Source organism: Gallinula chloropus (assembly GCF_964237585.1).
Source record: "Gallinula chloropus genome assembly, chromosome: 3".
NCBI classification, from domain to species: Eukaryota; Metazoa; Chordata; class Aves; order Gruiformes; family Rallidae; genus Gallinula; species Gallinula chloropus.
The window spans coordinates 108,473,734-108,496,220 of NC_140087.1; the positions used below are offsets into that span (position 1 = coordinate 108,473,734).

Genomic DNA, 22,487 nt, shown 5'->3' on the forward strand with positions numbered 1-22,487 from the left:
TAGAGGAAGCTTCCAGCATCATCTCACAGAAGACAACCCTGTAGCCCACTGCTACCAAAACCTTGCCACACAAAGCCAAAATACTAGATCGATAACAAAAGTCACAGGATTATGCACACCTAAAGTCTCTGTGAGACATATAAAGATTTGCTCATTTAGAGCTTATTCCTTTAACATTGGAATAAAATGACAATATAGTCATAGAATTATCTGAAAGCAGAAGCAATGTTTGCGAAGGGTTAGGTTTGGGGAAAGATGGCCTAGATAAGGTAAGCAAAATTATTAAAATATAGTGGAAGAACAAAATTAATCAAATACCTATCCATGGATAGATCAGTGTGTAATTCCCACTACATGTATCCTTTCATGCCTTTTAGGGCAGAATTAAATCCAGAACCCAAAATTTATAAACTCTTCCTTCCAAACTCTAATATTTATGTCAAGTCTATCTCACTCCACCTTGAATCATTTCCTCGGATTCTATTCAGAATCAGGAGTTTCCAACTAGAGGCTTAGAATGAATTAGGTTTTTCACCCTTCTCTCCTTTTCACTCCTTTCTCCTGTTGGGCTCGGAGGCTCTGGGTAGCTTTACCAGAGTTGCTAAGGACTGTGGCTCCAGCTGATGCTGGGTAACTAGGAAAGTTAAACAGAAAACATTGGTCTAGAGAACAAAGGTTGATGCAAGAGCCTAGGTCTCTCATGCTTTGTCATAGTCAGGAGAAATATGCAGGGGGAAAGGAAGGGAGAAATTGTGTAAAAAGCCATCTACTAAGAAAAGAATGTTTGATTTGGATCACAGGATGTGAGACTGGAGAATGTATTGCATAACTTTATGGCTTGTCCTTATTTGCAATGATTCAGTATCCGGCACTGCTCATCCCATTTCTAAAAATGGTATTGAAAAGTTACAGAGTATTCAGAGGTGATGGGAATAACCAGGGAATGGCAGGAAAACACCTTCTCATTTTCTAGCAGATCAGGTAGCAGATAAAGATGGGTCTGCAGATCATCCTACAGGTCCTTGCAGATCACTGGTCTGTGTCCTTCCCCACTGCCAAAGGGGCATTCACCAGACAAAATCTACACTGTTGCCAGACACTCACCTTCTCCATGCCAAACTAAAGATCACGCAGTCCTTTTTCAATGGTAACTACCTTATAACTGCATGTACAGGGCACATACAGGGCACGTACATCTACCAGTGCAGAGGAGAAGAGATGAGGCAGGTGCAATGCTGTGGACAAGAGCTACCCCTCACCACAGCCATTTCTGAAGACTCCCCTGCCAAGACTAGCCCCTGATAGAGGAATCCCTACAGCCTCTTTGGAGCCCTGTCCAGAGGCATTTCTCTCTACCCCAAAGCAGGCACCTCCAGGAATGACTCCTGTATCAGGGTTATTTCATAATTAGAATGTTCATTTCTCCCTACCTCCTGGGAACAAGCCTCATCCAAACCCACAGGTCCTCATCCCAAAATGCTTTTCTCGCTTGTGACCCACCCCTCTGCTGATGTGGAAAAAGGGGAGCCAAGACATCACCCTGCAAAGGTTGCAGCTCTGGGATCGAGCCCTTTTCACCTTGTCCTTTGTTTACTGCTGGTTTGTCTCAGTTTCTTGATTGTTTTTTTTGTTTGGAGGGTGTTTTTTGTGGGGGTGATGGTAGTACTTTTTTGGTAGTCATTTGGGGGGGGGGGGGGGGGGCATTTGTTGTTTTAAAGGGATTCACAACAACAATCCAGGCTCGTTAGGAGGTCAGGGAGCTGCTCATCAAACTTTAATATACATCCAAACTCACCTTATTTAAACAATAAAAGGGGAGCCGTTGAAGAAAACCTAGCAGACCGCAGTGGTGCTGGGCGGGGACAGACCGACCTCATTCATGGCTTTCCGTGCAGGGTGAAAGGGTTTACGTTTTCCTTCTGCTCCCCCACCTCCGCCGTTTTAATTTTGGGATGGATTAAGGCGAGCTTGGAGTCGGGAGAACTCCTCCCACCCGACTGCACCGGGAAGCAACCGCTTCTGCTCCCGTCAGAGCGCGGAGACTCATGCTGCCCGGAAAAAAAAACCCGATTTCTTCATTGAGAAAAAAAAGCCCGGCCGCCTCCAGCGCCGGCGCCGGCACATGTAACAGCGCACCCGGCGCCTCGTTCGGGGGCTCTTATTTCATTATTACCGTGATTATTATTGTTGTTATTATTTAGTAAATCATTATTATATTAACATTAATTAGTTAACATCTCACCCTCAACCGCAAAGGGCAATCCTCCGAGAGGCAGGACCTGACGGAGTTCAGTCAGCGGGGGAGCCGCGATCAGCATCACGGTGGTGCATACTGGTGCACGCTGGTGCACATCGGTGCTGGGGGCCCCGGCTAGGCGGGCTGTCCCCAGAGCCCCCCCCGGCACGGCTCGGCAGGGCTGCGGAAGGACGTCTCACCTTGTTTACCCTGAGCGCGGCTGCGGTGGGAGGAGGCGGAGGGTGGCCGGGGCGGAGCGGGCGGCCGGGGCGGGGCGGGGCGCGGTGGGCGGCGGGGCCGGGCCGGGCCGGGCCGGGGCGGGCGGCGGCGCCGGGGCAGTCAGCCTGCGCGCTGGGCACCGTGCGGGCGTGCGGCGGCCGGCAGCGAGGCACGGAGGCAGCCAGCGTCCCCGCCACGTAAGTAGCTATTAATACACCGGGGGTAGACGGTGCCTTGCTGAAGGGGAGCGGCGCGGCCATCCCTTTCCTCCCCTTGTCCTACCCCAAGGAAAAGAGAAAAGAAAAAAAGGAAAAAAAAAAAAACCCAACCCAAAACCAAGAAAGATTCCAACAAAACCTTCTCCCTGCGGTTTTTTTTTTTTTAACGATTCCGATTTATTTCCCCCACCCTCGGCCTTTCGCTGTTGCCCCTCCAGCTCTGCAGTAAGAAGTCAGCCCCTTCCTCGCCGTGCTGGTTTTTTCTTTTCTTTGTGCGCGAACTACGTTAAACCGCCGCGAAGGCAACGAGCCCTCAGACAGAGATCCCGCTGTGCGGTGGCAACGTGAAAGCGTTCCTCTCCTCTCTCCCGTGGTTGCACTTTTTGTTCTGTCGAGGCGGCCGCGACAACGACAGCACGGTCCTTTTCCCCGGCGCGGAGCGGTGCGCGCTGCCCCGCTGCTCCCCGTGCCTGCGCGGCTGCCGCCGGTGCGCGTCCCCATCCTCCGGGGCGGCTCTACCGAGCCTCCCGCCGCGCCGAGCGCCCTTTTGTCGGCCCGGGCGCTGCCCGCTCCAAGTTAAATGCTCCCTCGTTATTTCGCGGGGCATTTTCGGAGCGCCCCGGGCGCCAGCGGCGAGGCTCACGCGCCATCTACAGCCCGGCCGCGGCAGCGCGGCTCTGCCTCCCCGTAGGAGAGAGAAAGGACGATCCCCGCTGCGCGCAGCGCGTTACCTAACCTTTTGTTTTCGCCCGCGCTGCGCGCCCCGTGGGAGCGGCGGCCGCCCAGGCCCGGCCGCGCCGCTCCAGCGCCCCGCTCCGCCGCCGCCGCTCCCCCTGGCACCGGGCGCCGCTGCCCCGCCGCCGCGCTGTTCCGCGCCGCTCCGCGCCCGGCCGCCGGCGGAACAAAGAGCCGCGGGCTGAGCGCTCTCTCCCTGTGCCCAGGACGCGGCGCTGAGGCTGGTCGCCCGCCGCCGCCGCGCTCCCGCTCCCGCCCCCCCCGCCACACAAAGGCAGCCGCAGCTGGACGGGCGAGGGACCGCGCTCCACGCCAGGGCTCCGGTGCAGCGTCTCGGCTGGTCTTCTCCATACTCATGAACATACAAAGGTCAACCCCTATCACGATAGCACGGTATGGGAGACCGCGGAATAAAACCCAGGATTTTGAGGAGCTCTCGTCCATACGGTCCATCGAGCCAAGCCAGAGTTTTAGCCCGAATTTAGGCTCGCCGAGCCCGCCGGAGACCCCGAACTTGTCGCATTGCGTTTCTTGCATCGGGAAATACTTATTGTTGGAGCCTCTCGAGGGAGACCACGTTTTCCGAGCCGTACATCTGCACAGTGGCGAGGAGCTGGTTTGCAAGGTAATACCTCTGCTCCTTGTTCTCCCCCTGGGTTAGCCTGCTGTCGCGTGTTGGTTTCCTGTGTCTTGCAGGAGGGCCGAGCACGGTCGTGTAGCTCAATTATTAAATAGTTGAGAAACAAAAGGCAGGGAGACAGGATTAGAGGCGCATCCTGTAACTTTTCCCTCTCTCTAGACAATGGCCACGTTAGAGCAGTGGCCCGGAGCCAGTTCTGCCTCCTACCCGGGGGATATTGTTCTGGAAAGAGCCGTCCTTTAAGTAGGTCTTAACGTGAGTTCAGATCAGGAGAAAGCCTCGTCTTCCCCACTCTCACTTTTCAAAATGGAGTAGGGAATCCCCGGTAATTTTAAGGTGTTGGGACCTGCTGGCTTCCTCTGTTATTCTTGTCCCTTGTTCTGCGAGTTGGGCTACAGAGAAGGATGGAGAAGCCGGGGTGTGGGGGGGAGAGATTGGCATCAGCTTTCTCTTAGAAGTGATTTTTAAAAAAATTAAAAATATCCACATCGAATTAATCACCCTGAGCTCCCTCACCGTGGAGGTTGTTTGCAAACAGCATCCTCCCCCATTGCACAGCTGAGCAAGAATAAAACCTGCACACCTACGGTTTTTAGAAGAGCAGACAAAATAGCTGTCCCACTCTTTGTAACCTGCCTGCTTTTCTCTGCCTCCTCCCAATTTGCTCCTACTCTTCGAAGGTGAGCTGTGGGAAAAAGAAAGCCACATGTGTGCACGGCTGTGGAGGGATATTTTTCTCTTTTTCAGACTGAGATAATATTTTCCTTTGTTCCTAAATTGTGATTATCATTGTCTGTAGTGACCCAGGTTTACGCCCAGCGAACTGAGGCAGTACCCAGTAGTAGTTTTTATAACTACGTAGCAAATTGCAACCTTGCAACGCACGCTGCAGTGTTTGTATTGTTCCCAAAATATGGAATTGTGCCATTTGGCTATCTTGGGCAAATTTCTAGTGTCGAACTAACTGCAAAACAGATAAGTAGGCACATTATGGTTTATTTGTATTCCAGAGATTAATGAAAGTGTTGCTGACTGTTTCATACTTTCTCATACTTGATTCATAAGAAGTTACGGGCTAGGCTGTAGCAGGGAAGAGAAAATAATTGCTCCTGTTTGCTATTTGTAAAGATTGGAGTTCAGAGGGCAATCTAAATATGCTTACTGATTGAGTTATAAAACCTGATCTGAGGCAACCCAGGACTTTGTGTGATTATGCAGGGGAAAAAAGGGCCCGTGACTTTGCAAAGGACTAATATTGCATGCTGAACTGAATGCTTTGTTACTAAACTGAAACAGAACATGAGAATTTCTCGAATGAAAGCCCCGCTCAGTGCAGTAGTACAGTGCTGCACTCTAGGACATTGGCATCTTTTCATGAAATAAACAGATCCCACAAAGCTGCTGCTCTGCATGAAATTATAGGTGAACTGGCATAGCGAGTAGTAAAGCAGGGGCTATGCTCTTCTTTGTTTCCTGTTTGGTTTGCAGGATTAAGGCACTGTTTTGATAACAGTATGAACTGCGTAACTGCAGCTCACAGAGAGTGGACTTTACTTCTCCCCCCCTACCCTTTAAGCTGTATGTTTTTGAGCCGATCCTGACATTTGAATAGTATCAGTTTTTCCATATGTGTGAGGAACTACTCGTAGCTGTACTCCAAAAATTTGATCATAGCCTGAATTGCTAGTTGGTGAATACACACTTGTCAGCCCTGAACTCATCTTAATTTAATGTGTGCTTTAAAATGCCTGCAGTATCATGACTACTATTTGTCAAGTAGCCTTCCGGCTAAGAGACCTGCTATCTGGTATCTTATTGAAGATGCTCTTAGAGATTGCTTGCAGAAACATTGGTTTGGATAACAGACACATACTGATGATTCTCAAGATTCATTTGGCTGCACCCACTGACTGTACAGATGCTGTTATTTGCTTCAAGGCTCTATGGCATCCAAACAATGGTAACTTCTCACTTCCAATTCCCAGCAAGAACTAAATCAAACTGCATCTTATTGGACATTTGCTGAATTGAGGCCAGGGATCTTAAAAGCTGGGATACAAAGAAGCCCTTTATAAAAGGTATTCTGGACTGTAGCAGTATGATAGCTCTTTCCATCTCCCCCCTCTCAAGCGTAGAACTAGTACGTACCCAGACCTACTTATTTAATATGTGAACCACAAAATGTAACTAATTTAGAACAGTATAATCTGGTTAGGAGAGAATTCTGGAAAGGTTTGGGTTTTTTTTTTTTTTTCATATGGGGGTTTGAGCTACATGAATGTTCCTGCTTAAATTTTATTTTATAGCAGCCACTTTGTAGAAGAGCCATTCACTTACAATGTAGTAGTTACGAGTTTTGAGATCCAAATGTCAGTGGATTCTCCTCTGGAATGAATTACACACCAGGGATTTTAGCAACACCCCCTCCCCACCCTGGTTCTGCTTCCCTGGCACACCATGTCACCAGAATGCCTTGGTGTTAATCTACCCCCTGTAAAACATGCTGGATCTGTTTGGCAGTCTGCCTTTAAGGTTGTTGGGTTTTGCCTGTGCCAGAATACAGCAGCACAGGTACGGGGTGGGTAGAAAGAGGTTTGTGAGGAGAGGGTGTCCCAGTTTCTTGGGATTTGGGTTCCTTTCTGCAAAAGGAGTTTGTTAGGATTGCATTCTGAAGCATAAAATGACTCAAGTTTTGAAGCCTCAGGTAAATTTTTATTGAACCGTATCACTCTCACTCGGTTTGGAAAGCTTTTTTAAGGCTTCAGAGAAGGCAGGGAAATTTGCTTCTTGGAGAGGATACAAATACCTGCTATTGGAATAGAAATGCTAGAGCACACACACGCAAAAAAAGAAACATATTTGCAACTGTTTAAACCAGTTGGTTAGAGACCTATAGAGTTCTGCATTTTTATGTGCAGTTAGAATGACACATGACTGCCTTAAATTCTTTTCACTAAAGCAACAAAACACCTAAGAGTAAGTTATATATTAATAGAATTTTTATGCTGGTGGAAACACTAATTCCTTGGTTTGTAATACCTCTGGAGCCTGTAGCATTAAAAATAAAAATCACTTCTATCAATAACTTGCTCGTATTCTCTTTTAGCACGCTGACTTCTGTTATTCTCAATGAAGTCTTTCTTCTTGTAATGTGGGCATTTCTCAATTGATTCAAATACCGATTCATTCGTCATCACTAGATTATAGTAACTTTTTATATTTGGGTTTCCCAGCAGCCTTTTTAATTCTTTCAGCTCATTCATAAGATCAGTGATAACATACTTACTACTAAAGGGACACTTTGCTTTTAATGGAGCACTTGATTGAAATGCAGTGAGTTCAGGGTGGTTTTGTCTTTGCCTTTTGAAGGGTGTTTGTCTGCACTCCAACAGGCAGGGCTGTTTCCCCTGTTGTCCTTTCTGATCTTATAAACAGCCATTGTAAAGCTGAGACTTTGAAAGTGAAAGTGACTTTGCTGCTGACAGAGATGAAAGAAAGGCAGGAAGTAAATGTGAATAGAGCTAGATGATATTTTGAACTTGAAAATCCTTAATGCTCTAATGGGTTAATAAAATCAAGAGAGGCATGTGGATCAGAGTGGATTTAATATGACAGCTTCTTCCAATACAAAGCCTACTGGCCATATTCTGTACGAGTTTGGATGGAAAACAGAAGATAAACACATTTCCTTCTAAGTACTGCTCCTGTATGTTGCTGTCTTCAGAGCTTAGTTCAGATTATGTTCTAAATTTGATCAGCTATTAGCTAATGAAACTATTTTTGCTGCAAGTTTTGAAAGCTAGCTCTTCCTGTCAAGGTTACACGTATGTTCTGTGTGGGGTTATATAGTCTGTTTTGTCTTGTCCTCAGTGCCATGAGCTTGTGACATCCTGTTTACATTGGTGCAGCCTAAGCAGTAGCATAAATTGTTGTTAGAGATGGTTCTGTTAGTAGAATTAGATGTACCATAACTTCACTGTCCTTTGTGTTGCTAACCCTGGTTTTACTGTCATTGTTCCTGCAGGTGTTTGATATTGGCTGCTACCAGGAGTTATTAGCACCATGTTTTTGTCTGCCTGCGCATAAAAATATCAACCAAATTACCGAAATAATTCTTGGGGAGACAAAAGCATATGTGTTCTTTGAAAGGAGCTATGGGGACATGCATTCGTTTGTTCGTACCTGCAAGAAGCTTAAAGAAGAGGAGGCAGCCAAACTCTTCTATCAAATAGCTTCCGCTGTTGCACACTGCCATGATGGTGGACTGGTACTGCGAGATCTCAAGCTGCGAAAGTTTATTTTCAAGGATGAGGAAAGGTAAGAGTCTCCCTTACTTTGCAGATTGGGGTGCCTGAGGTCAGATACTCAGAGTGGCGGGATGCTGTGGCCTTCATTGTCACTGTTCGCTTGCGGTACACAAGGTGTTACACTTCCTTTATTTTCTTGTACAACCTGATCATGGGACATGGATGTGCCATTTTACCTTCCAGCTTAGGCTTTGGAGTAAAGTAAGTACAGCATGCCATTTGCATCTGTGCATGGCCTCTGCATTTCCACCTAGGGGAGCGGCACCCTCTCACCTAAGGAGGGCACATCTCCTGAAGGAAGGCTCTGCAGAGGTGTCTGTAGGAGCTCTGCTACTGTAAATGTAGCTGGTGTTAAGACGGGAGGAGGAAAAGATCCATTATGTTAAAGAGGGACTGAAATGGCTCCTTTCAGCGAGGGAGGCATGAAGGAGAACAGCCAAGTGGTCAGTGCTGGCATGGATTGGAGAGAAGGGCTACCTACCAGTGCTTTGAAGGACTGCTTTGAGTACAGCTTCTTGCTTCCCATGCTGGGAAAGGATATGGAGATTGCTTCCGAGAGTATTATGTGGTCGCTAATCATACTAAGACTAAAACCGCCTTGCTGTGTGGGTGCCCATTTTTAGTATCAGACTTGCTGTGGTACTTGAGGAACTACCTTATTTATTTATTTACCTTTTTTTTTTAATTATGCAATTGTATCTCCTACTTGCATGCTCTGGATAATTGGGCAGTAGACAGATTGGGGAAGGAGTATGGGAAGACGGAAAAAAAAAAAGGCAGTTTCCCATGCTGAGCCAGAGCTGTACTGTTGTAATTGGGGAAACTTGGTATCTCTTTCCCTGTGGTTACCAGTTGTCATTATGTTACATCATGTATTCACTTGCAACTTCCACAGGAAGCAGCAGAGTCACTAGCAGAGCCATGTCAGCCTTTTGTAGAGGGATTACATTGGAACATGCCCAGTAGAGGGGAAAAAAAAGTTAACGAAGCAGGGACAGAGCCAGCCTTGGTGCTTCTTCATGTCTTGGTAGAGGATGGGGAGGTGTTTTTCCCTTTTAGCTAGATCCTGTAGATTGTCTGAAAGCTTGTTCAGATGGTTGCAGAGTGAAATTGATGTTCTGGAGAGCTTTGTTAACATAACCACTGCATATCCATTCTGTTTGGGGAAGGTATAAACAATAGCTGAGGCACATAAATATTCTACAGGCTCAGTAAGTCCATGATCTGAGAATTAAAAAAAAATAAAAAAAATAAAAAGTTACACAATTCAAAGAGGTTCCTGGCCTTAAAATAAAAATGCCAACCATCTATCCTGTTTAAATATTCCTTACTTAAATCTTGTTACAAGCTGAATTTTGCAAAATAAACCTCCTTTTAATCTCCTTACAAACTGAAAAATAAGACATATTTTCACTTCTTAAGTCAGTTCAAGCAATTCTCTGCAAAGCAAACAGATATTCCTTGTTTTTCTAATGCAGCCCCAATATGTTTACCCTTTCCCCCTTCAAATAAAAAAGCATGAAATGAAACTAGCTTAATGTCTATGCAGAGAGAAATGCAGAGAAGTGAAAGTGCTACTTACATCTACCAACTTTTACTCTCAGTTTAATAATTAAACACCATTATAGCACCTTTGATGCAGATGAGAAGGGAGCTTGTACAAAATAGTTGAGAGGGGAATTGTTTTCTGTTGTAGCTGATAACATCCTAACGTTAAAGAGGGTTTTTTTTGTTGTTGGTGGTGGTGGTTTTCCTTCTTCCACTGGGGATATATGTAAACTTGTGGGGTTTGTGTACAATGGATGGGACTTGGTGAAGCCCTAGGGCTCACCATAACTTTCTGCCCTACGTGAAGGCAGCACGAGCTCAGGGCAGTGCAGCGGGAGCAGCCGTGGGCCCGTGCTGAATACTTTTGAACTCCTACCCTGCTGCTTACTAGGAACTGAACGCAGCACGAGGCACTGGGCCAAATCCTTTAGCCACCCAAGAAGAGTGGTGCATACTATAATAGCAGTGTTTGCTTTTATGAATGTTTTTAACGTAACTGTAGCCTGCAAAATCACGCAGTTACTCAGTTTTGAACAGTGTCTTCTAATTATACAATAATTCACTTCAAAGGTCAAATAAGACTTGCTGGTTATTTTTAAAATAATCTTAATGTGGTTTTCTTCTGGATGTTATGTTGATTTGTAAGTAGAGAGGTATTGTAATCCTTCGTCTGCTAAATAAACAGAAATGAAATAGTGTGAGATAGAAATAGAACCAAACAGTGACTGTCTTTTTTCACATGCTCTGATCATCAGACTGTAATCAGTCATCACTTTCAATCTGCTGCTATATTTAGGCTGGAAGATCTCCCAAGTCCTTCTGGGTTCACGGAGGTGTTTGTGGGTTCTTTACAGCCCTCCAAACACACATTTCCCTGAGGGTGCTGGTGGGGATGCCTGCGTGCTGAGTGACCTGCCTTTCAGGAGCTGCTCTCAGCAGCTGTGCCTGGGAGGATGGGTGCTGCATGTTTTATTGCTCATTGATGCCAGTAATGAACCAAGGAGGAATAAAAGATATGAAAATGACGTTTTGAGAAATGTGTCTGAGAGCTGTTGCTGTGTGTCACCTCTTCTTCAGTGGAGCTCTTTCTCAGTAGTTCTCTTCGGAACTATTTCTTCAAGTCTGTTTTGCAGCAGTTCACCTTTAGTTCCTACTGCTTTGAAACTTTCTCTTCTGGAAGACTCTCGTGGCTTTTATTTTGGTAGAAGAAAAGATGGGAAATCCAGCAAGCAGGGAACACATGAATGGAAAACTCCCGGCTTTTTTTTTTGGTTTTTTTTAGTAAGACACTTGTCCGCTCTTAGCTGAGAGCTGCCAGACTGGAGGAGCCAGAGAGAATTTGAAGGATATATGGAAGCAGTTCCATTCATTTAAAAAAAGAAAATCAATTAAAGCATTTCTTAGTGCATACTACTCCCATTGATCCTAATGATGTCTCAGTAGGTCGATATGAAATCAGAGCTCTTGAGTTCTGCAGATGTTGAAACTCTTGCAGCATTGAAACTCTTTCCACCCCATTCCCATTATCTAAATTACAGCTGGAATTTGCAAAGATTTAGCCTCCTGATCTAGCAGCATCACGAGTGCTCTTTGCCCCTACTGATGTCACTGCTAAGAATGCATGTTATTTGGATGTTGCAAATTGCAATGCCTTGGGATGTCTGTATTGAACTGGGTGGAGGAGGGGGTGGTGGGGTGGGTAAGAAGGTGAACAAAATGTTGGAGGCTGGTAGTGCTGAGCATTTTGCAGGGGACCTAATCTTACTAATGATGTTCTCTTGATGTGCTCAAAGGTAGATTGTAGTGGTGTGTTACATCTTGCTACTGCATGTGTGTAAATACATCAGCACTTGAAATGAAATCCAAACTTACATGGTGTGGAAACAAACAAAGCTGATTTGTGTGTGTTTCAAGGTACTTTATCTATTGCTTATTTTAGTCAAGTTTTGAAGGTACAGTAAATTGCATTCAATGAAAATGATGTGGGCTTTTGCCAAGCACTTTAGGTCATTATGGTGGGATATCTATTTTGTGTATAAAAGAAGGATGGGGGAGGGTGTGGCATGTGTTTTGGGGGGAGGTATGTCTGTGGTTCCATTTTAAACCATAGGTTAAGTAGCCAGTTTTGTAGTATTGAAATTTCAGAGGTAAGCTCCTTAAACCTACAGTTGAACTGGATAAAGCGGAACTTCTAAGACATTACAGCATGGCTGGAATAGTTTTGTAAGGCTGGATTTGCAAGAAACAGCAGCACATCCGTTAAATGAGGACAGTGACTTTCAGAGCACTGAAAATATGGCAAACAACACTGACTTGCCATGCTGGGTCTCACCAGACTTGCTAAAGTACCTGTAAGATTCTTGAATACTTCAACAATTTGCTCCTTAAACACCTAAATAAAATCTGAATCCACAGTGAAGATGAGCTAAAACAAAACATGTGGGTTTACTGCTTCCTTCCATGTTAGTAATTTTTTTCTTTTACTGGATATTAAATCAGGTTGTTGTTGTGGGGCTCTTGCTTTTGATTAATTTTGCTGTGTTCATGTCATGGGATTTACAGTTTTCCTTGTACAGCCTGTCCTCGTAGTAGGCCCTTGGGCAGAGTGATTGTGCCCTTCTGCTAGCTGGAGCCCCATAACGATGTTACAAAATGGGGAGGGCTTTTTGGGTTATGCTAAAAATAGCACTATACATGGTATATAGCTAATAAAACAGTTCATCAGTCTGATATATAGCACATGCTTTGAGAAAGAGCCACCTCAAAGATCTCAGAATTAAATCAAGCATGTGTTTGGTTTTCAAACATGGTTTTCTTAGTACAAGAACATTTCTGCTGTCAGGGAATTATTAATTTCTTTAGTGCATTTTTAAGCCTTTAATTATATTAAAATATTAGCTGTCGTAATATTTGAAGCTTAAAGACCTTGTACATTCATCATACTTGTTGAAGAGAAAATTAAAATAATTTTGGTAGCTAGATATTGTAATTTTCCTGTGTTCTTTGAGTAAATATGAGGCAGGTGGGATTCAATAAAAATAAATAGAATTTGACACTTTTTTGCTCTGCGCCAGGGGAATGCAGCCAGTACAATGCACTAATTTAGAAAGCCTGTGTTAGCATAACGTATTTATTTGGTGCTTTTAGAAGGTTGGTTTTTTCTTTTTTTTTTTTCTGCTAGAAATTTGCAGCTTTGAGTTGATGATGCTTTAAGGTGACCTAGTTATGTTGTTTGTAATCCTAGTGATACAAACCTGATCCCACAAAAAAATACAGAATGACTATACTGACCTGTTTCCAAGTAGCCCTTTCATTTTCTTATAGCCAGTAGTAAGCTTCCTCCCCAGCCGTTGTCAAATTGCAATGTGGTCAGCCACTTTTTTCCCTGTGGTGTTAAAACTTACTGTTTTACTTATAATTCCTTGGAGAACAGGTAAGTTAATGCTTTCCTTAAGTACTAGAAAGAGAATCCTAGAGTGGGAGAAAAAACCCCAAACAAAATAGGAGTGTCCTTTAAGTACTGGAATTATTAAAAAAAAAAAAAAAATAAAGCCAGTCTTTATCTGTTTTGTCATTTATGCACTTCACATTACCCTGAATGGGGTCACAGGACCAAAGAGCATAACTTCTTCAGTAGTAGAGAATCACAGGTCAGTTTTCAACCCAGAAATTATGATTCCTAGAATAGTAATGGGGAGGAAGGCAAATTTCTTCACAGGCTGCAAATCTCTGCTGTCAAACATAGGATAAAGGAGTAAAGCAGTTGCACAACTGTTTTCCACACAAGGGTTTGGGCTCCCTTTTGCCTTCATGTGGTTTGGTTACTACGCCTCTGTTTTCTCCCAGTGTTCCTGGGAGCAACACATTTTGTATTTGCTGAGTATGTGGTACTTTTCCCAGCAAGGTGTGGGAGGCTATCTGCAGATGTCAAACGTCACACCAGCCCAGTGAAGTGCTTAAATTTCCTCCTGAGGGCATAGATAGTCACAGAGGTTAAATGCTGTGCCTAAGGTCATAAAAGCAAAAGTCAAAGGAAGGGTGACTGGTATCTGGCCTCAAGATGAAAACTCGAGCTCCACTAACTCAAGGCTCTTCAGTGAGACATGAATGGTGAGAGCCTTTGTTTTGTAGTACACAGTTCTGGAGTTTGTAGAAAATTTTACCCTTGGACTGTTTGGTATTTGACCAACAGTTGGATCTGTATCTTTTCTTCTTCACTCTTTCTTCAGTCTTTTTCCATTTGCAGCCTCATGTAGTAGATCTGTGGAAGGGTGGCATAGTGGTATAACCCATGGAGCAGGAGGGGACCCCTGTTTGGGGACCTGCCCGTGGGCTGGGATGTTCTCATGTCCTGCCTTGCTTCCCAGTCATGCTGTCAGACTTCACGTGGCTGCCTCTGGCTGAATGCTGTGTTATGTGTTAGCTGTAATGTTTGAAGACTTGCAATGAGTCCATGGATGGAGGTTTTCATGTTGACCTTTGAGTGGAGTCTGAGGACTTCTGCAGACATCTGTGCTGGAGGGGAGGCAGGGAGCTCAGCTAGTGGCAGCTGCAGTGGATTGTTATGGTGAAATTCTGCTGCTGCCTTTTCTTCTAGTTGTTATCACACTGTGAAGTTGCTTTCAGGCTTGGGAGAGAGAGGAAAGAGGGAGATTGTAAACAGAAGTTCACCTAGGGCCTAGTTAGTCTTTAGCACCTGTTTTTTGGTAGATGTATATTGCTTGAAGTCAGGTTTATAGACATGTATGTAGAGGGTTTCCATCAGAGTTATGAAATAATGGTCCTGTTTTATCTTAAACGTGCTGAGTACCCACCACAGGCTCAGAAAATGTGGGGCTCTTTTCACAACAAAGAGTAATGTTAACAGTATAAAATTTTGGTCTCTTTTCCCTGTGGATATTCACCATACGTCACATGAAAAGACCTAGAAAAGACGGTGAACACAGCCTAGAGTTTGCAAAGCCTTCTGAAACTCTGACCTTCAATGTGATCTAGAAAGATATGTGAGGTGAAGTAGCTGTCCTGAGCCTGATGGTTATCAACTAATGGCCTCTCACAGTAACAGATCCTCTGTGGAAGGGTCTGCATTGTATTTGAGAGCCTGCACCTCAGCACATATCTTGCTGCGTACCTACATACTTTTTAGGAAACTTCGTGTCTCCTTAGGCAATAAGGGCATGGAAGAAACTAAATGTATGGCATATAGGACAGGCTGTTCCCAGTAATGCTATTTGAGTGTTGGAAAGCTGAGGTCTTTGGGGCCCCAGCACTTCCTGGAGGTGTTTGCAGGGGTTGTCTCAGACCATTCATTTATTTATTTATTTATTTAAAGAGGAATTCTGTAGAAAGAAAGCCAGTTAAAACAAATTAACAGCTCAAAGTTGCTAGGCCCTACGTGTCAGGAAGGGGGTGTAGGGCAGGGCTGAGTTTGCTGGTAGCATCCCTTCAGAGGAAGGGTGGGGGATATGTAATTTTTAGAGGCTTCCTCATTCTGCGGAAGTACCAGTGAGGGAATCTTCCCTTAGGAACAAGGTTCATCCTGTAAACCCGTGCTGTCTGCAAATCCCAGTTGTCTTTCGAAAATCCCAGTTGTCTTTCGAAACGTATCCTTGAGCCTGTTTCATTATGCAAAAGACAGTTTGTCTGACAGCCTTTGTGCAGGGTTTGTTGTTTCCCCCCCCGAAGTTGTGTAGGATGTTGTGTGGTGAACTCCCAGGCTGTGTGCTGTTACGCACTGGAAGGGAACTTGCGGTGCAAGGAGCAGGATTTAAATTGATGGCATAACATTTCCCCTCTGATCCCGTGTGCCTCGCCGCCCCCGGAGGAGATCGGCTAGTTCTGAGTTCACTAGGAGTCTTTACACCAAGCTGCAAATCATCTGCACCGGGTTTCGTTAGCTGCCTTCCCCATCTCATGGTCTCTGTGACGGCAGCCTACTTCTGCATTATTTAGGAGAGATTCCCTTAGTTAAAAAATCAATTAGCAGAAGAGAACTGTTTCCAATGTCAAGCTTCCCTTTTATTTATTTTTTTCCCCCTCTTTGTGATTCTAATGGCATGATTGCATTCATGCTTGTCTGGTCTTTATGATGGGGTGCTAGCAACTGACCTTGATTAAATGACCTGTAAATTATTGGCCACATAGGAGCAATCCCTGATCTGCTGGGCAGTTGATGGTTTGAGTGCCTCTACCTAGGGAAAGGCTTTCCTGGCCTCAGCTAGGGTAATGCTGAAATATGTGCTAGCATTGCTTGGGTACCTTCGTTTTTTATGTGTAGGGGGGAATATTGTGGGGTATCTCTTGCTTAAAAATTGCCATTTTATATTTACCTGCAGCCATACTAATAAAATGGCAATACAGATGGCAATGGGTTATTTTCTAGTCTCTGGGGGCATAAGACTGCTATTTAGAATCTGTAAATCTGTATCATCCAATTTTGACTTAGCCTAAATAACAAGTCGTTGGTGTACCTGAACTGTCCATAGCAGGATGGCTCCTTCTGTCTTCTCCCAGTGCAACTGATCTGGCTGTCATCTGGGGGGTGACGCTGAACAAAAATTGTGGGTCTGGTCTGCTGTTAGTGTTCCCAGAATGGTAACAGTGGCTCAGCTGTGGTTCAGGTGTTACTTCCCATAAGAGTTGGCTTCAGGGGCAGACCTTCTGCTTTCATTGATTCAGGCATGGTCTCTTTTACTACTGACCATTTATTCACTGCAGTAGAGATACTTTCCTCTGAAATACTTGACTTTCAGTATTTCTGCTTTAAATGTCTCTTTTTTTTTCCTTTTTTTTTTTCCCCTGTTTTTTTTTTTCCTTCCCCCCTGCCTTATGAGCTTAGAGCCCTCTGAATAATTCCACTGAATTTGGTATGGAAATTGTGTTTGCTTTTGGAAAGCAAGTGTGAATGCCGGGTTCTTACAGTCCTGGCTTCGGTGTCAAAAGGCAGGATAGCAATTTGCCAGTAGCCCCTGAGCTCTGCAGGGAAGAATAATGCGAATCACTCTGCAAAAAGTATAGGATGTGCAACAAAGCTGTCTGCCAGAGACGGGTGCTAACTCAGGAGGATGCATTGAAGAATCTTCTGGAAGACATTTAATTGATTAGGTTTTGTTACATTACTGAAGAGCTAAGTCTGAATGCAGTCAAGTAATGAATGGCATATTGATAAGAAATTCAGAGCGGTATTGTTTTTCATGGGTTTCCCTGACGGTTTCTATGGGGACAAAGACGCATTTCCCGTCTGAGTGCTGCTGCTGCCCTCTGATTGCACTTCTGTGGTTTCATTCACCAGTAATGGGAAAGCATTCATAGGCAGAATAGCTTCCCCTTTTTAAATAGCCATGATTCAGGGTTGTATTTTTTTTTTTTAATGCATTAGACTAATGCAGTGTTTTATCAATGATCTGATAGATGCATAATGCTCTGTTTCCAAGTGCTTATTCAGGGTCTGCATTAAAACTTGAAATTATGTACTGTAATTACGTAAGCCTTGACAAAAGTCTTTGTTGCCCTACAGTATTTGTACAAAGTGATTCTCATCCGGCTTTGGCAGTAGTTTACATTTGAACTTCAGGGATTAATTTTGTTGCAGCCATTTGAATGGTTGAACTTGAATGCTGATGCTTTGCAAAACTTTTTTTTTTTTTTTCCCCTCTTGTGGGGGTCCTTAGTTGGCTGATGTGAGTTAATTATTTAAAGAATGCAAGGTTTTTAGACATGTGACTTTTAAAAAAAAAAAGAATTATTTTTGTTTGTTCTTTTTTCTCCCCTGCGATGGGAGGCACTTCAAAGCTGATTATAATTTCACATCTCTGTGTTTGGTTTTGACTCTGTGTCTTGCCTGCCAAGTGTCAAATTTAGGGTTGTCCAGTTACTCTGAAATTGGATGCACTCCCCACCCTTTGCTGTGGAGGTTCTGTATTCTCAGAAACTACTTTCAATTTTGAGGGTCTGTTTGTTGTTGTTGGCTTTTATTCTTTTTCCTGGATATTTGATTTCAGTGCTTCCTTTGAGAGCGAGTGTGTGTGGGAGAGGGAGATTGCTTCTCATCCAATGTGTCTCTGCATTTCTGTGTATTTAGACTCTCCTCTTTCCTGCTCCACTCCACCACTACCCCTGCCCCCCCCCCCCCAAAAAAAAAAAAAAAGAAAAAAGAGAGAGAGAGGAAAAAACCCACAACGAAAAACCTCTCTGGCTTACAGAAAACAAATCTCTTAGGCAATGGTTGAAATGTGGAGAGAGGGAAAGCCAGTCAGAGCTGGAAGCCATGTCTTGCAGAAATGGGGTGCTGTGCAAAGGGGAATAGGAACTCCTGAGCCAGACTGCGCCTTTCTGGTTCCCTGAAAAACAAAAGGGGAGTGACACTTGATGTTTACACCTGCATATTACTCAATCGTGGTATGATTACAGCCCATGTTCTTTAAGTCATCTGTTACTGGTGAACACAGGCTGGAGTGGGTCTCCCCAGCCCCAACGCTGGCTGGCCATGATGGGTGCCAGTGGAGCCAAGCTCTTGGCAGAGCTAAAGCTTGTGAGCCCTTCCGTGCACCAGCTGCGCCAGGCGGGTTGGTGAGCCCTTCCTTCACTCCTGTGCTCTCCTTGCTGTAAGGATGGAAAAATCTGCGTCGTCACCTTCTGCAAAGACAACCTTACCGATGAAAATGGGATCAACCGAGTTGTTCCTGGTGGTAATGAGGAGGAGGAAGGAGTAACACTGAGTCTGTGTACCTGGCAGTACGTGCTCAGGAAAGGCAGCTCCTGCAGCTTATGGGGGGAATGCAAACCTGTGCAGAGTGGCATGTCCAGTGCTATACCTGCGCTGGAGCTCCACCTCTGTGCAGGGGAGCCATTTCACTGCTTGTACCTTTTACATGAGGATGTTACTGGTTGAGAGTTATTGAGACTTATGGGGGCTGGTGAGGAGAGAGAATGGGGACTGAAGGTTGTGTTTTTGTTTAATTTGCAACCTTTTGTTTCCTCAAAGGCTGTCAACTCAGCAGGATGAAAAACCTGGTTTGAGTGTTTGCTTCATTTGGCCGCAGCTTATGGAGGAGCAGGCAGATAAGGGCCAGCTGTTGTTCCATTTGCTTGCTTAAACAAAACGCTCTGTAGCATGCGCGGAGGGCTGCAGGCTGCAGCACCTTACAAGAAAAGCAAGGCAGGGATAAGGCTTTTGTATGCTGCTTTTGGTTTGTTATCAAGAAATTATTTCTCCTGTTGGAGAGAAAAAAATACATTTTTTGGATACACCTCGCAGTCTGTTCTCTGTGGGTTTGTACTGTGCGCCTTGTAGAAAACGAGAGATTAGGGAATTCCAATAATTTTCTGTAATATAAAAGCTTTTCACTGAACTGTTTCTCTAAATTCTTTGGCAACTCTCAGAGATGGAAAATAGGGTGGGAGAATAAGCAGTGCTTCCCTGCGCTGTTGGCACTGGGATGGCAGGAGAGGGTGTATCAGGGGGGAATCCGTTCCTGTAAGTTGTTTATAAATAGCGTGCTCTGCCCTGCTCCCTGTGCGTGTGCTGCTTCTGCTCACTAGCAGGAGTGCATGGATGCTTTCCTGTCTGGCAGTTCAGTGACTTCATGCTTGTTTGAGTAGCTGGCCTCACTGTTTTATTGCTCCACACGCTTTTCTATGGAAAAACTGAGGTGGGCAATGCAAATGGGGAACCACAACTCCCGTCCCTGCCTTCCCTTTCATTTCCTCCTCTCTGTTCTCTGCTGTCCTTGGTGTGGTTTTGGTTTTTTCTCCTGGGCGTTTATCCTACCTGCTTTTCCTATTCTGTGTAGGAGAGCATTGTGAAAGGGCTCTTCTCTAGTCACTCTCCTGTTTCAGACCCTCTGAGGTGTGTACAGAGGGAAATTGCTGTGGTATTGATAACTGCAGTTAGGTTTCTCCTTGCAGTCAGTTTCCTGTGTGAGGTATTGCTGCTGTTAGGTATTGTTTGAGTGCTAATGAGGTGGCTGTCCATGGCCAGAAGTGCTGTTAGGCTGGCAGTGGGTAATTAATCAGGAAGCAGGTGTATTGCGCAAACCCGGTCAGCATCCCTGCTGGAGGAGCAAACACTGGCCTATTTAAGGAGAGTGGGAGCTGCCCTGATGCACTGTGCTTTGGAGCCAGGTATTCTGAATTCTGTATTTATGACTTCCTGATTGGGGGCACGTTGCCAAAGGGGCTTTCACCTCCACTAGTAAACATCTCTAGCTGTTGAAAAGGTCCAAGTGTCACTATGAGAGTTTATGGCACAGTTGCCTCTGGAGTACTCCACAGAGTAAAATGCTCTTCTGTTGGTTCAAAGAAGATAGCGCTGAGCTGCCTTGGAACCAAGTCTAAGCCAAAGCTGGCCCAGCTGTCTTTTGCAACTCCAGCCTGAGCAATGTTGCCCTCGGTAAACATTTAGGAAACAGGGGTCTCCTTGTCTGATTTAATGCCTGTTAAATGATGTGCTTTAGTCAAGAGACACTAGTTCTGATTTCTGGGATGAAGTTCAGCCCCTGCCTGTGAATGTCTGTGGTATGGGAACATGGCCATGAAACAGGGCTAAGAGGGATCCTACAGACTGGTGAGGTTGAGGGGCAAGGACAGTAATACCCAAAGTTGAATTATGACCCTGAGTTGTTCAAAAGAAACCCTGCACTACTGCTAGGTCACTCTTCCATCAAGAGCCACTGAAAAAGTTGTGTTGTAGTGACTCTGCTTTCAACACCAACTGTTGCTGGCAAATAGTCTAAAGAGTAATTGGTAATCCTTTCAGATGCCTTTAAGAGGGACAGGTTTTTAACTATAGTTACAGATGCTAGCGGTGAGAATTAAAGGGAAAGAAAGGTTATATTCATCTAGTGCTATGACAAGCAACTCAGCATCATTTTTTCTGCCCCTGTGTGATATCTGTAAGGGAAGAAAATTCTCTTGCAGAGATAATTACTGCAGCACAATGACAGGTTCACAGTGCTTTGCAGGCAGGAGGAGTCTGCAATCTAGGTAAGACATCGCTGTCATCTCTCTGCAAGCCCTGTTCATTCCAATGCGAGGAGCTTCTCTGGTTCAGCTGGGTAGATGAACTGGTCATTTATCTCGGTGGCATTCAGCTCACCTGATCTCTGTTTGTCCAAAGGTCTGTTTAAGAAGACTGAAATATGCTAAAATTGCTTTTCCTTCATGGTGGGCAAAGAAAAATGTTGGTCAGTCAGAGGGATCATTTATGGTCAAAATGACCATTTTATTCTTGTTGAACCTTGTGAAATTACGGATGCAAGCAACTGCTCACCGGTGTAAAGGTGTCAAAATAACCTTGTCTAGTTAGGGCTAGGCTTGTATTTGGACATGAGTCCTACAAAGGTACGTTAGAGTGCAGCCAAGAGAGGAAAAAAATCTTGATGTTTGTATGTCATTTTGGATATCATGTCTATGTAGAATTTACCAAGAACACTGCTATGGCAATTGCTTTTATATTTTTAAGACCTTACTACCAGACAGATCTGTATTTGACATCTTGTAGCTCTGTGTGTGGCAGTATTGCTTATGTCTCTAACATTTCAAACCTCTTCTCTAAGAGAAGAGAAGAGACTGTATCAGTTGTCTGTAGCAAGTGCTGTGAGTGGGATTTTTAAATTTATGCACTTTTGCAGTTGTTGATGATAAGCACGTAAATGTAACAGCCAGGAATTTGTGTTTTGATTTTGCTTACTTTGATGGTTTTGGTTTTGTTTTTGTTTTTTCCCTGCAGGACTAGAGTGAAATTGGAAAGCCTAGAAGATGCTTATATTTTAAGAGGAAATGATGACTCTCTTTCTGATAAGCATGGATGCCCAGCCTATGTGAGTCCAGAGATCTTGAACACAAATGGCAGCTACTCTGGCAAAGCAGCGGACGTATGGAGTCTAGGTGTCATGCTTTATACCATGCTAGTCGGACGCTATCCTTTCCATGACATTGAGCCTAGTTCCCTCTTCAGCAAGATCCGTCGTGGGCAGTTTAACATTCCAGAAACTCTATCCCCCAAGGCAAAATGCCTCATACGTAGCATACTGCGTCGGGAGCCATCGGAAAGGCTGACTTCACAGGAAATTCTGGACCATCCATGGTTTTCTACAGATTTTAATGTAACGAATTCAGGATATGGTGCTAAGGAAGTATCAGATCAGCTGGTGCCTGATGTCAACATGGAAGAAGACTTGGACCCATTCTTTAACTGAGCACAAAGACTGGTGTTCAGAAGGTACACAACCTGGAGATGGACACATGAAGGAGCCCTTCCTGACCGTGTTAAATCACATCCTGCATCAGCCTAGCTTGGTAGCAAAAGACACTCAGAGGTCCTCAGGTAGAGAAGGAACCTCCACAAGGAGCTAATATAACAAATGTAGCATGGGGACAGATTGGGGGGCGGGGGGGGAGCTTGCTATCAGGTTAGATTGATTTGGAGGAGAAAAGGCAGCATGGAGCAATTGTAGCTTCTCACCTTTTTGGAGCCAAGGAGACTGCACATGCCAATTCTGGTGCAGCTGTATCACTCCTGTTTCTGTTCCATTAAAAATAGTGGTAACTCACGACAAATAGAAACTCTTTTGCCTCAGCTCACA

The 22,487-nt window shown here is 44.7% G+C and overlaps 1 protein-coding gene across 1 annotated transcript; it reads left to right on the forward strand.

Annotated features, from left to right (window-relative positions):
• Window positions 1-3,763: 3,763 nt before the first annotated feature.
• TRIB2 (tribbles pseudokinase 2) lies at window positions 3,764-22,187 on the forward strand (the record flags this gene model as incomplete). Its single annotated transcript, XM_084261500.1, has 3 exons — window positions 3,764-4,033; window positions 8,073-8,365; window positions 21,632-22,187. 3 exons carry the CDS (start codon window positions 3,764-3,766, stop codon window positions 22,098-22,100), a joined length of 1,032 nt encoding a protein of 343 aa, XP_084117626.1. The 3' UTR covers window positions 22,101-22,187.
• Between the last annotated feature and the right edge of the window lie 300 nt (window positions 22,188-22,487).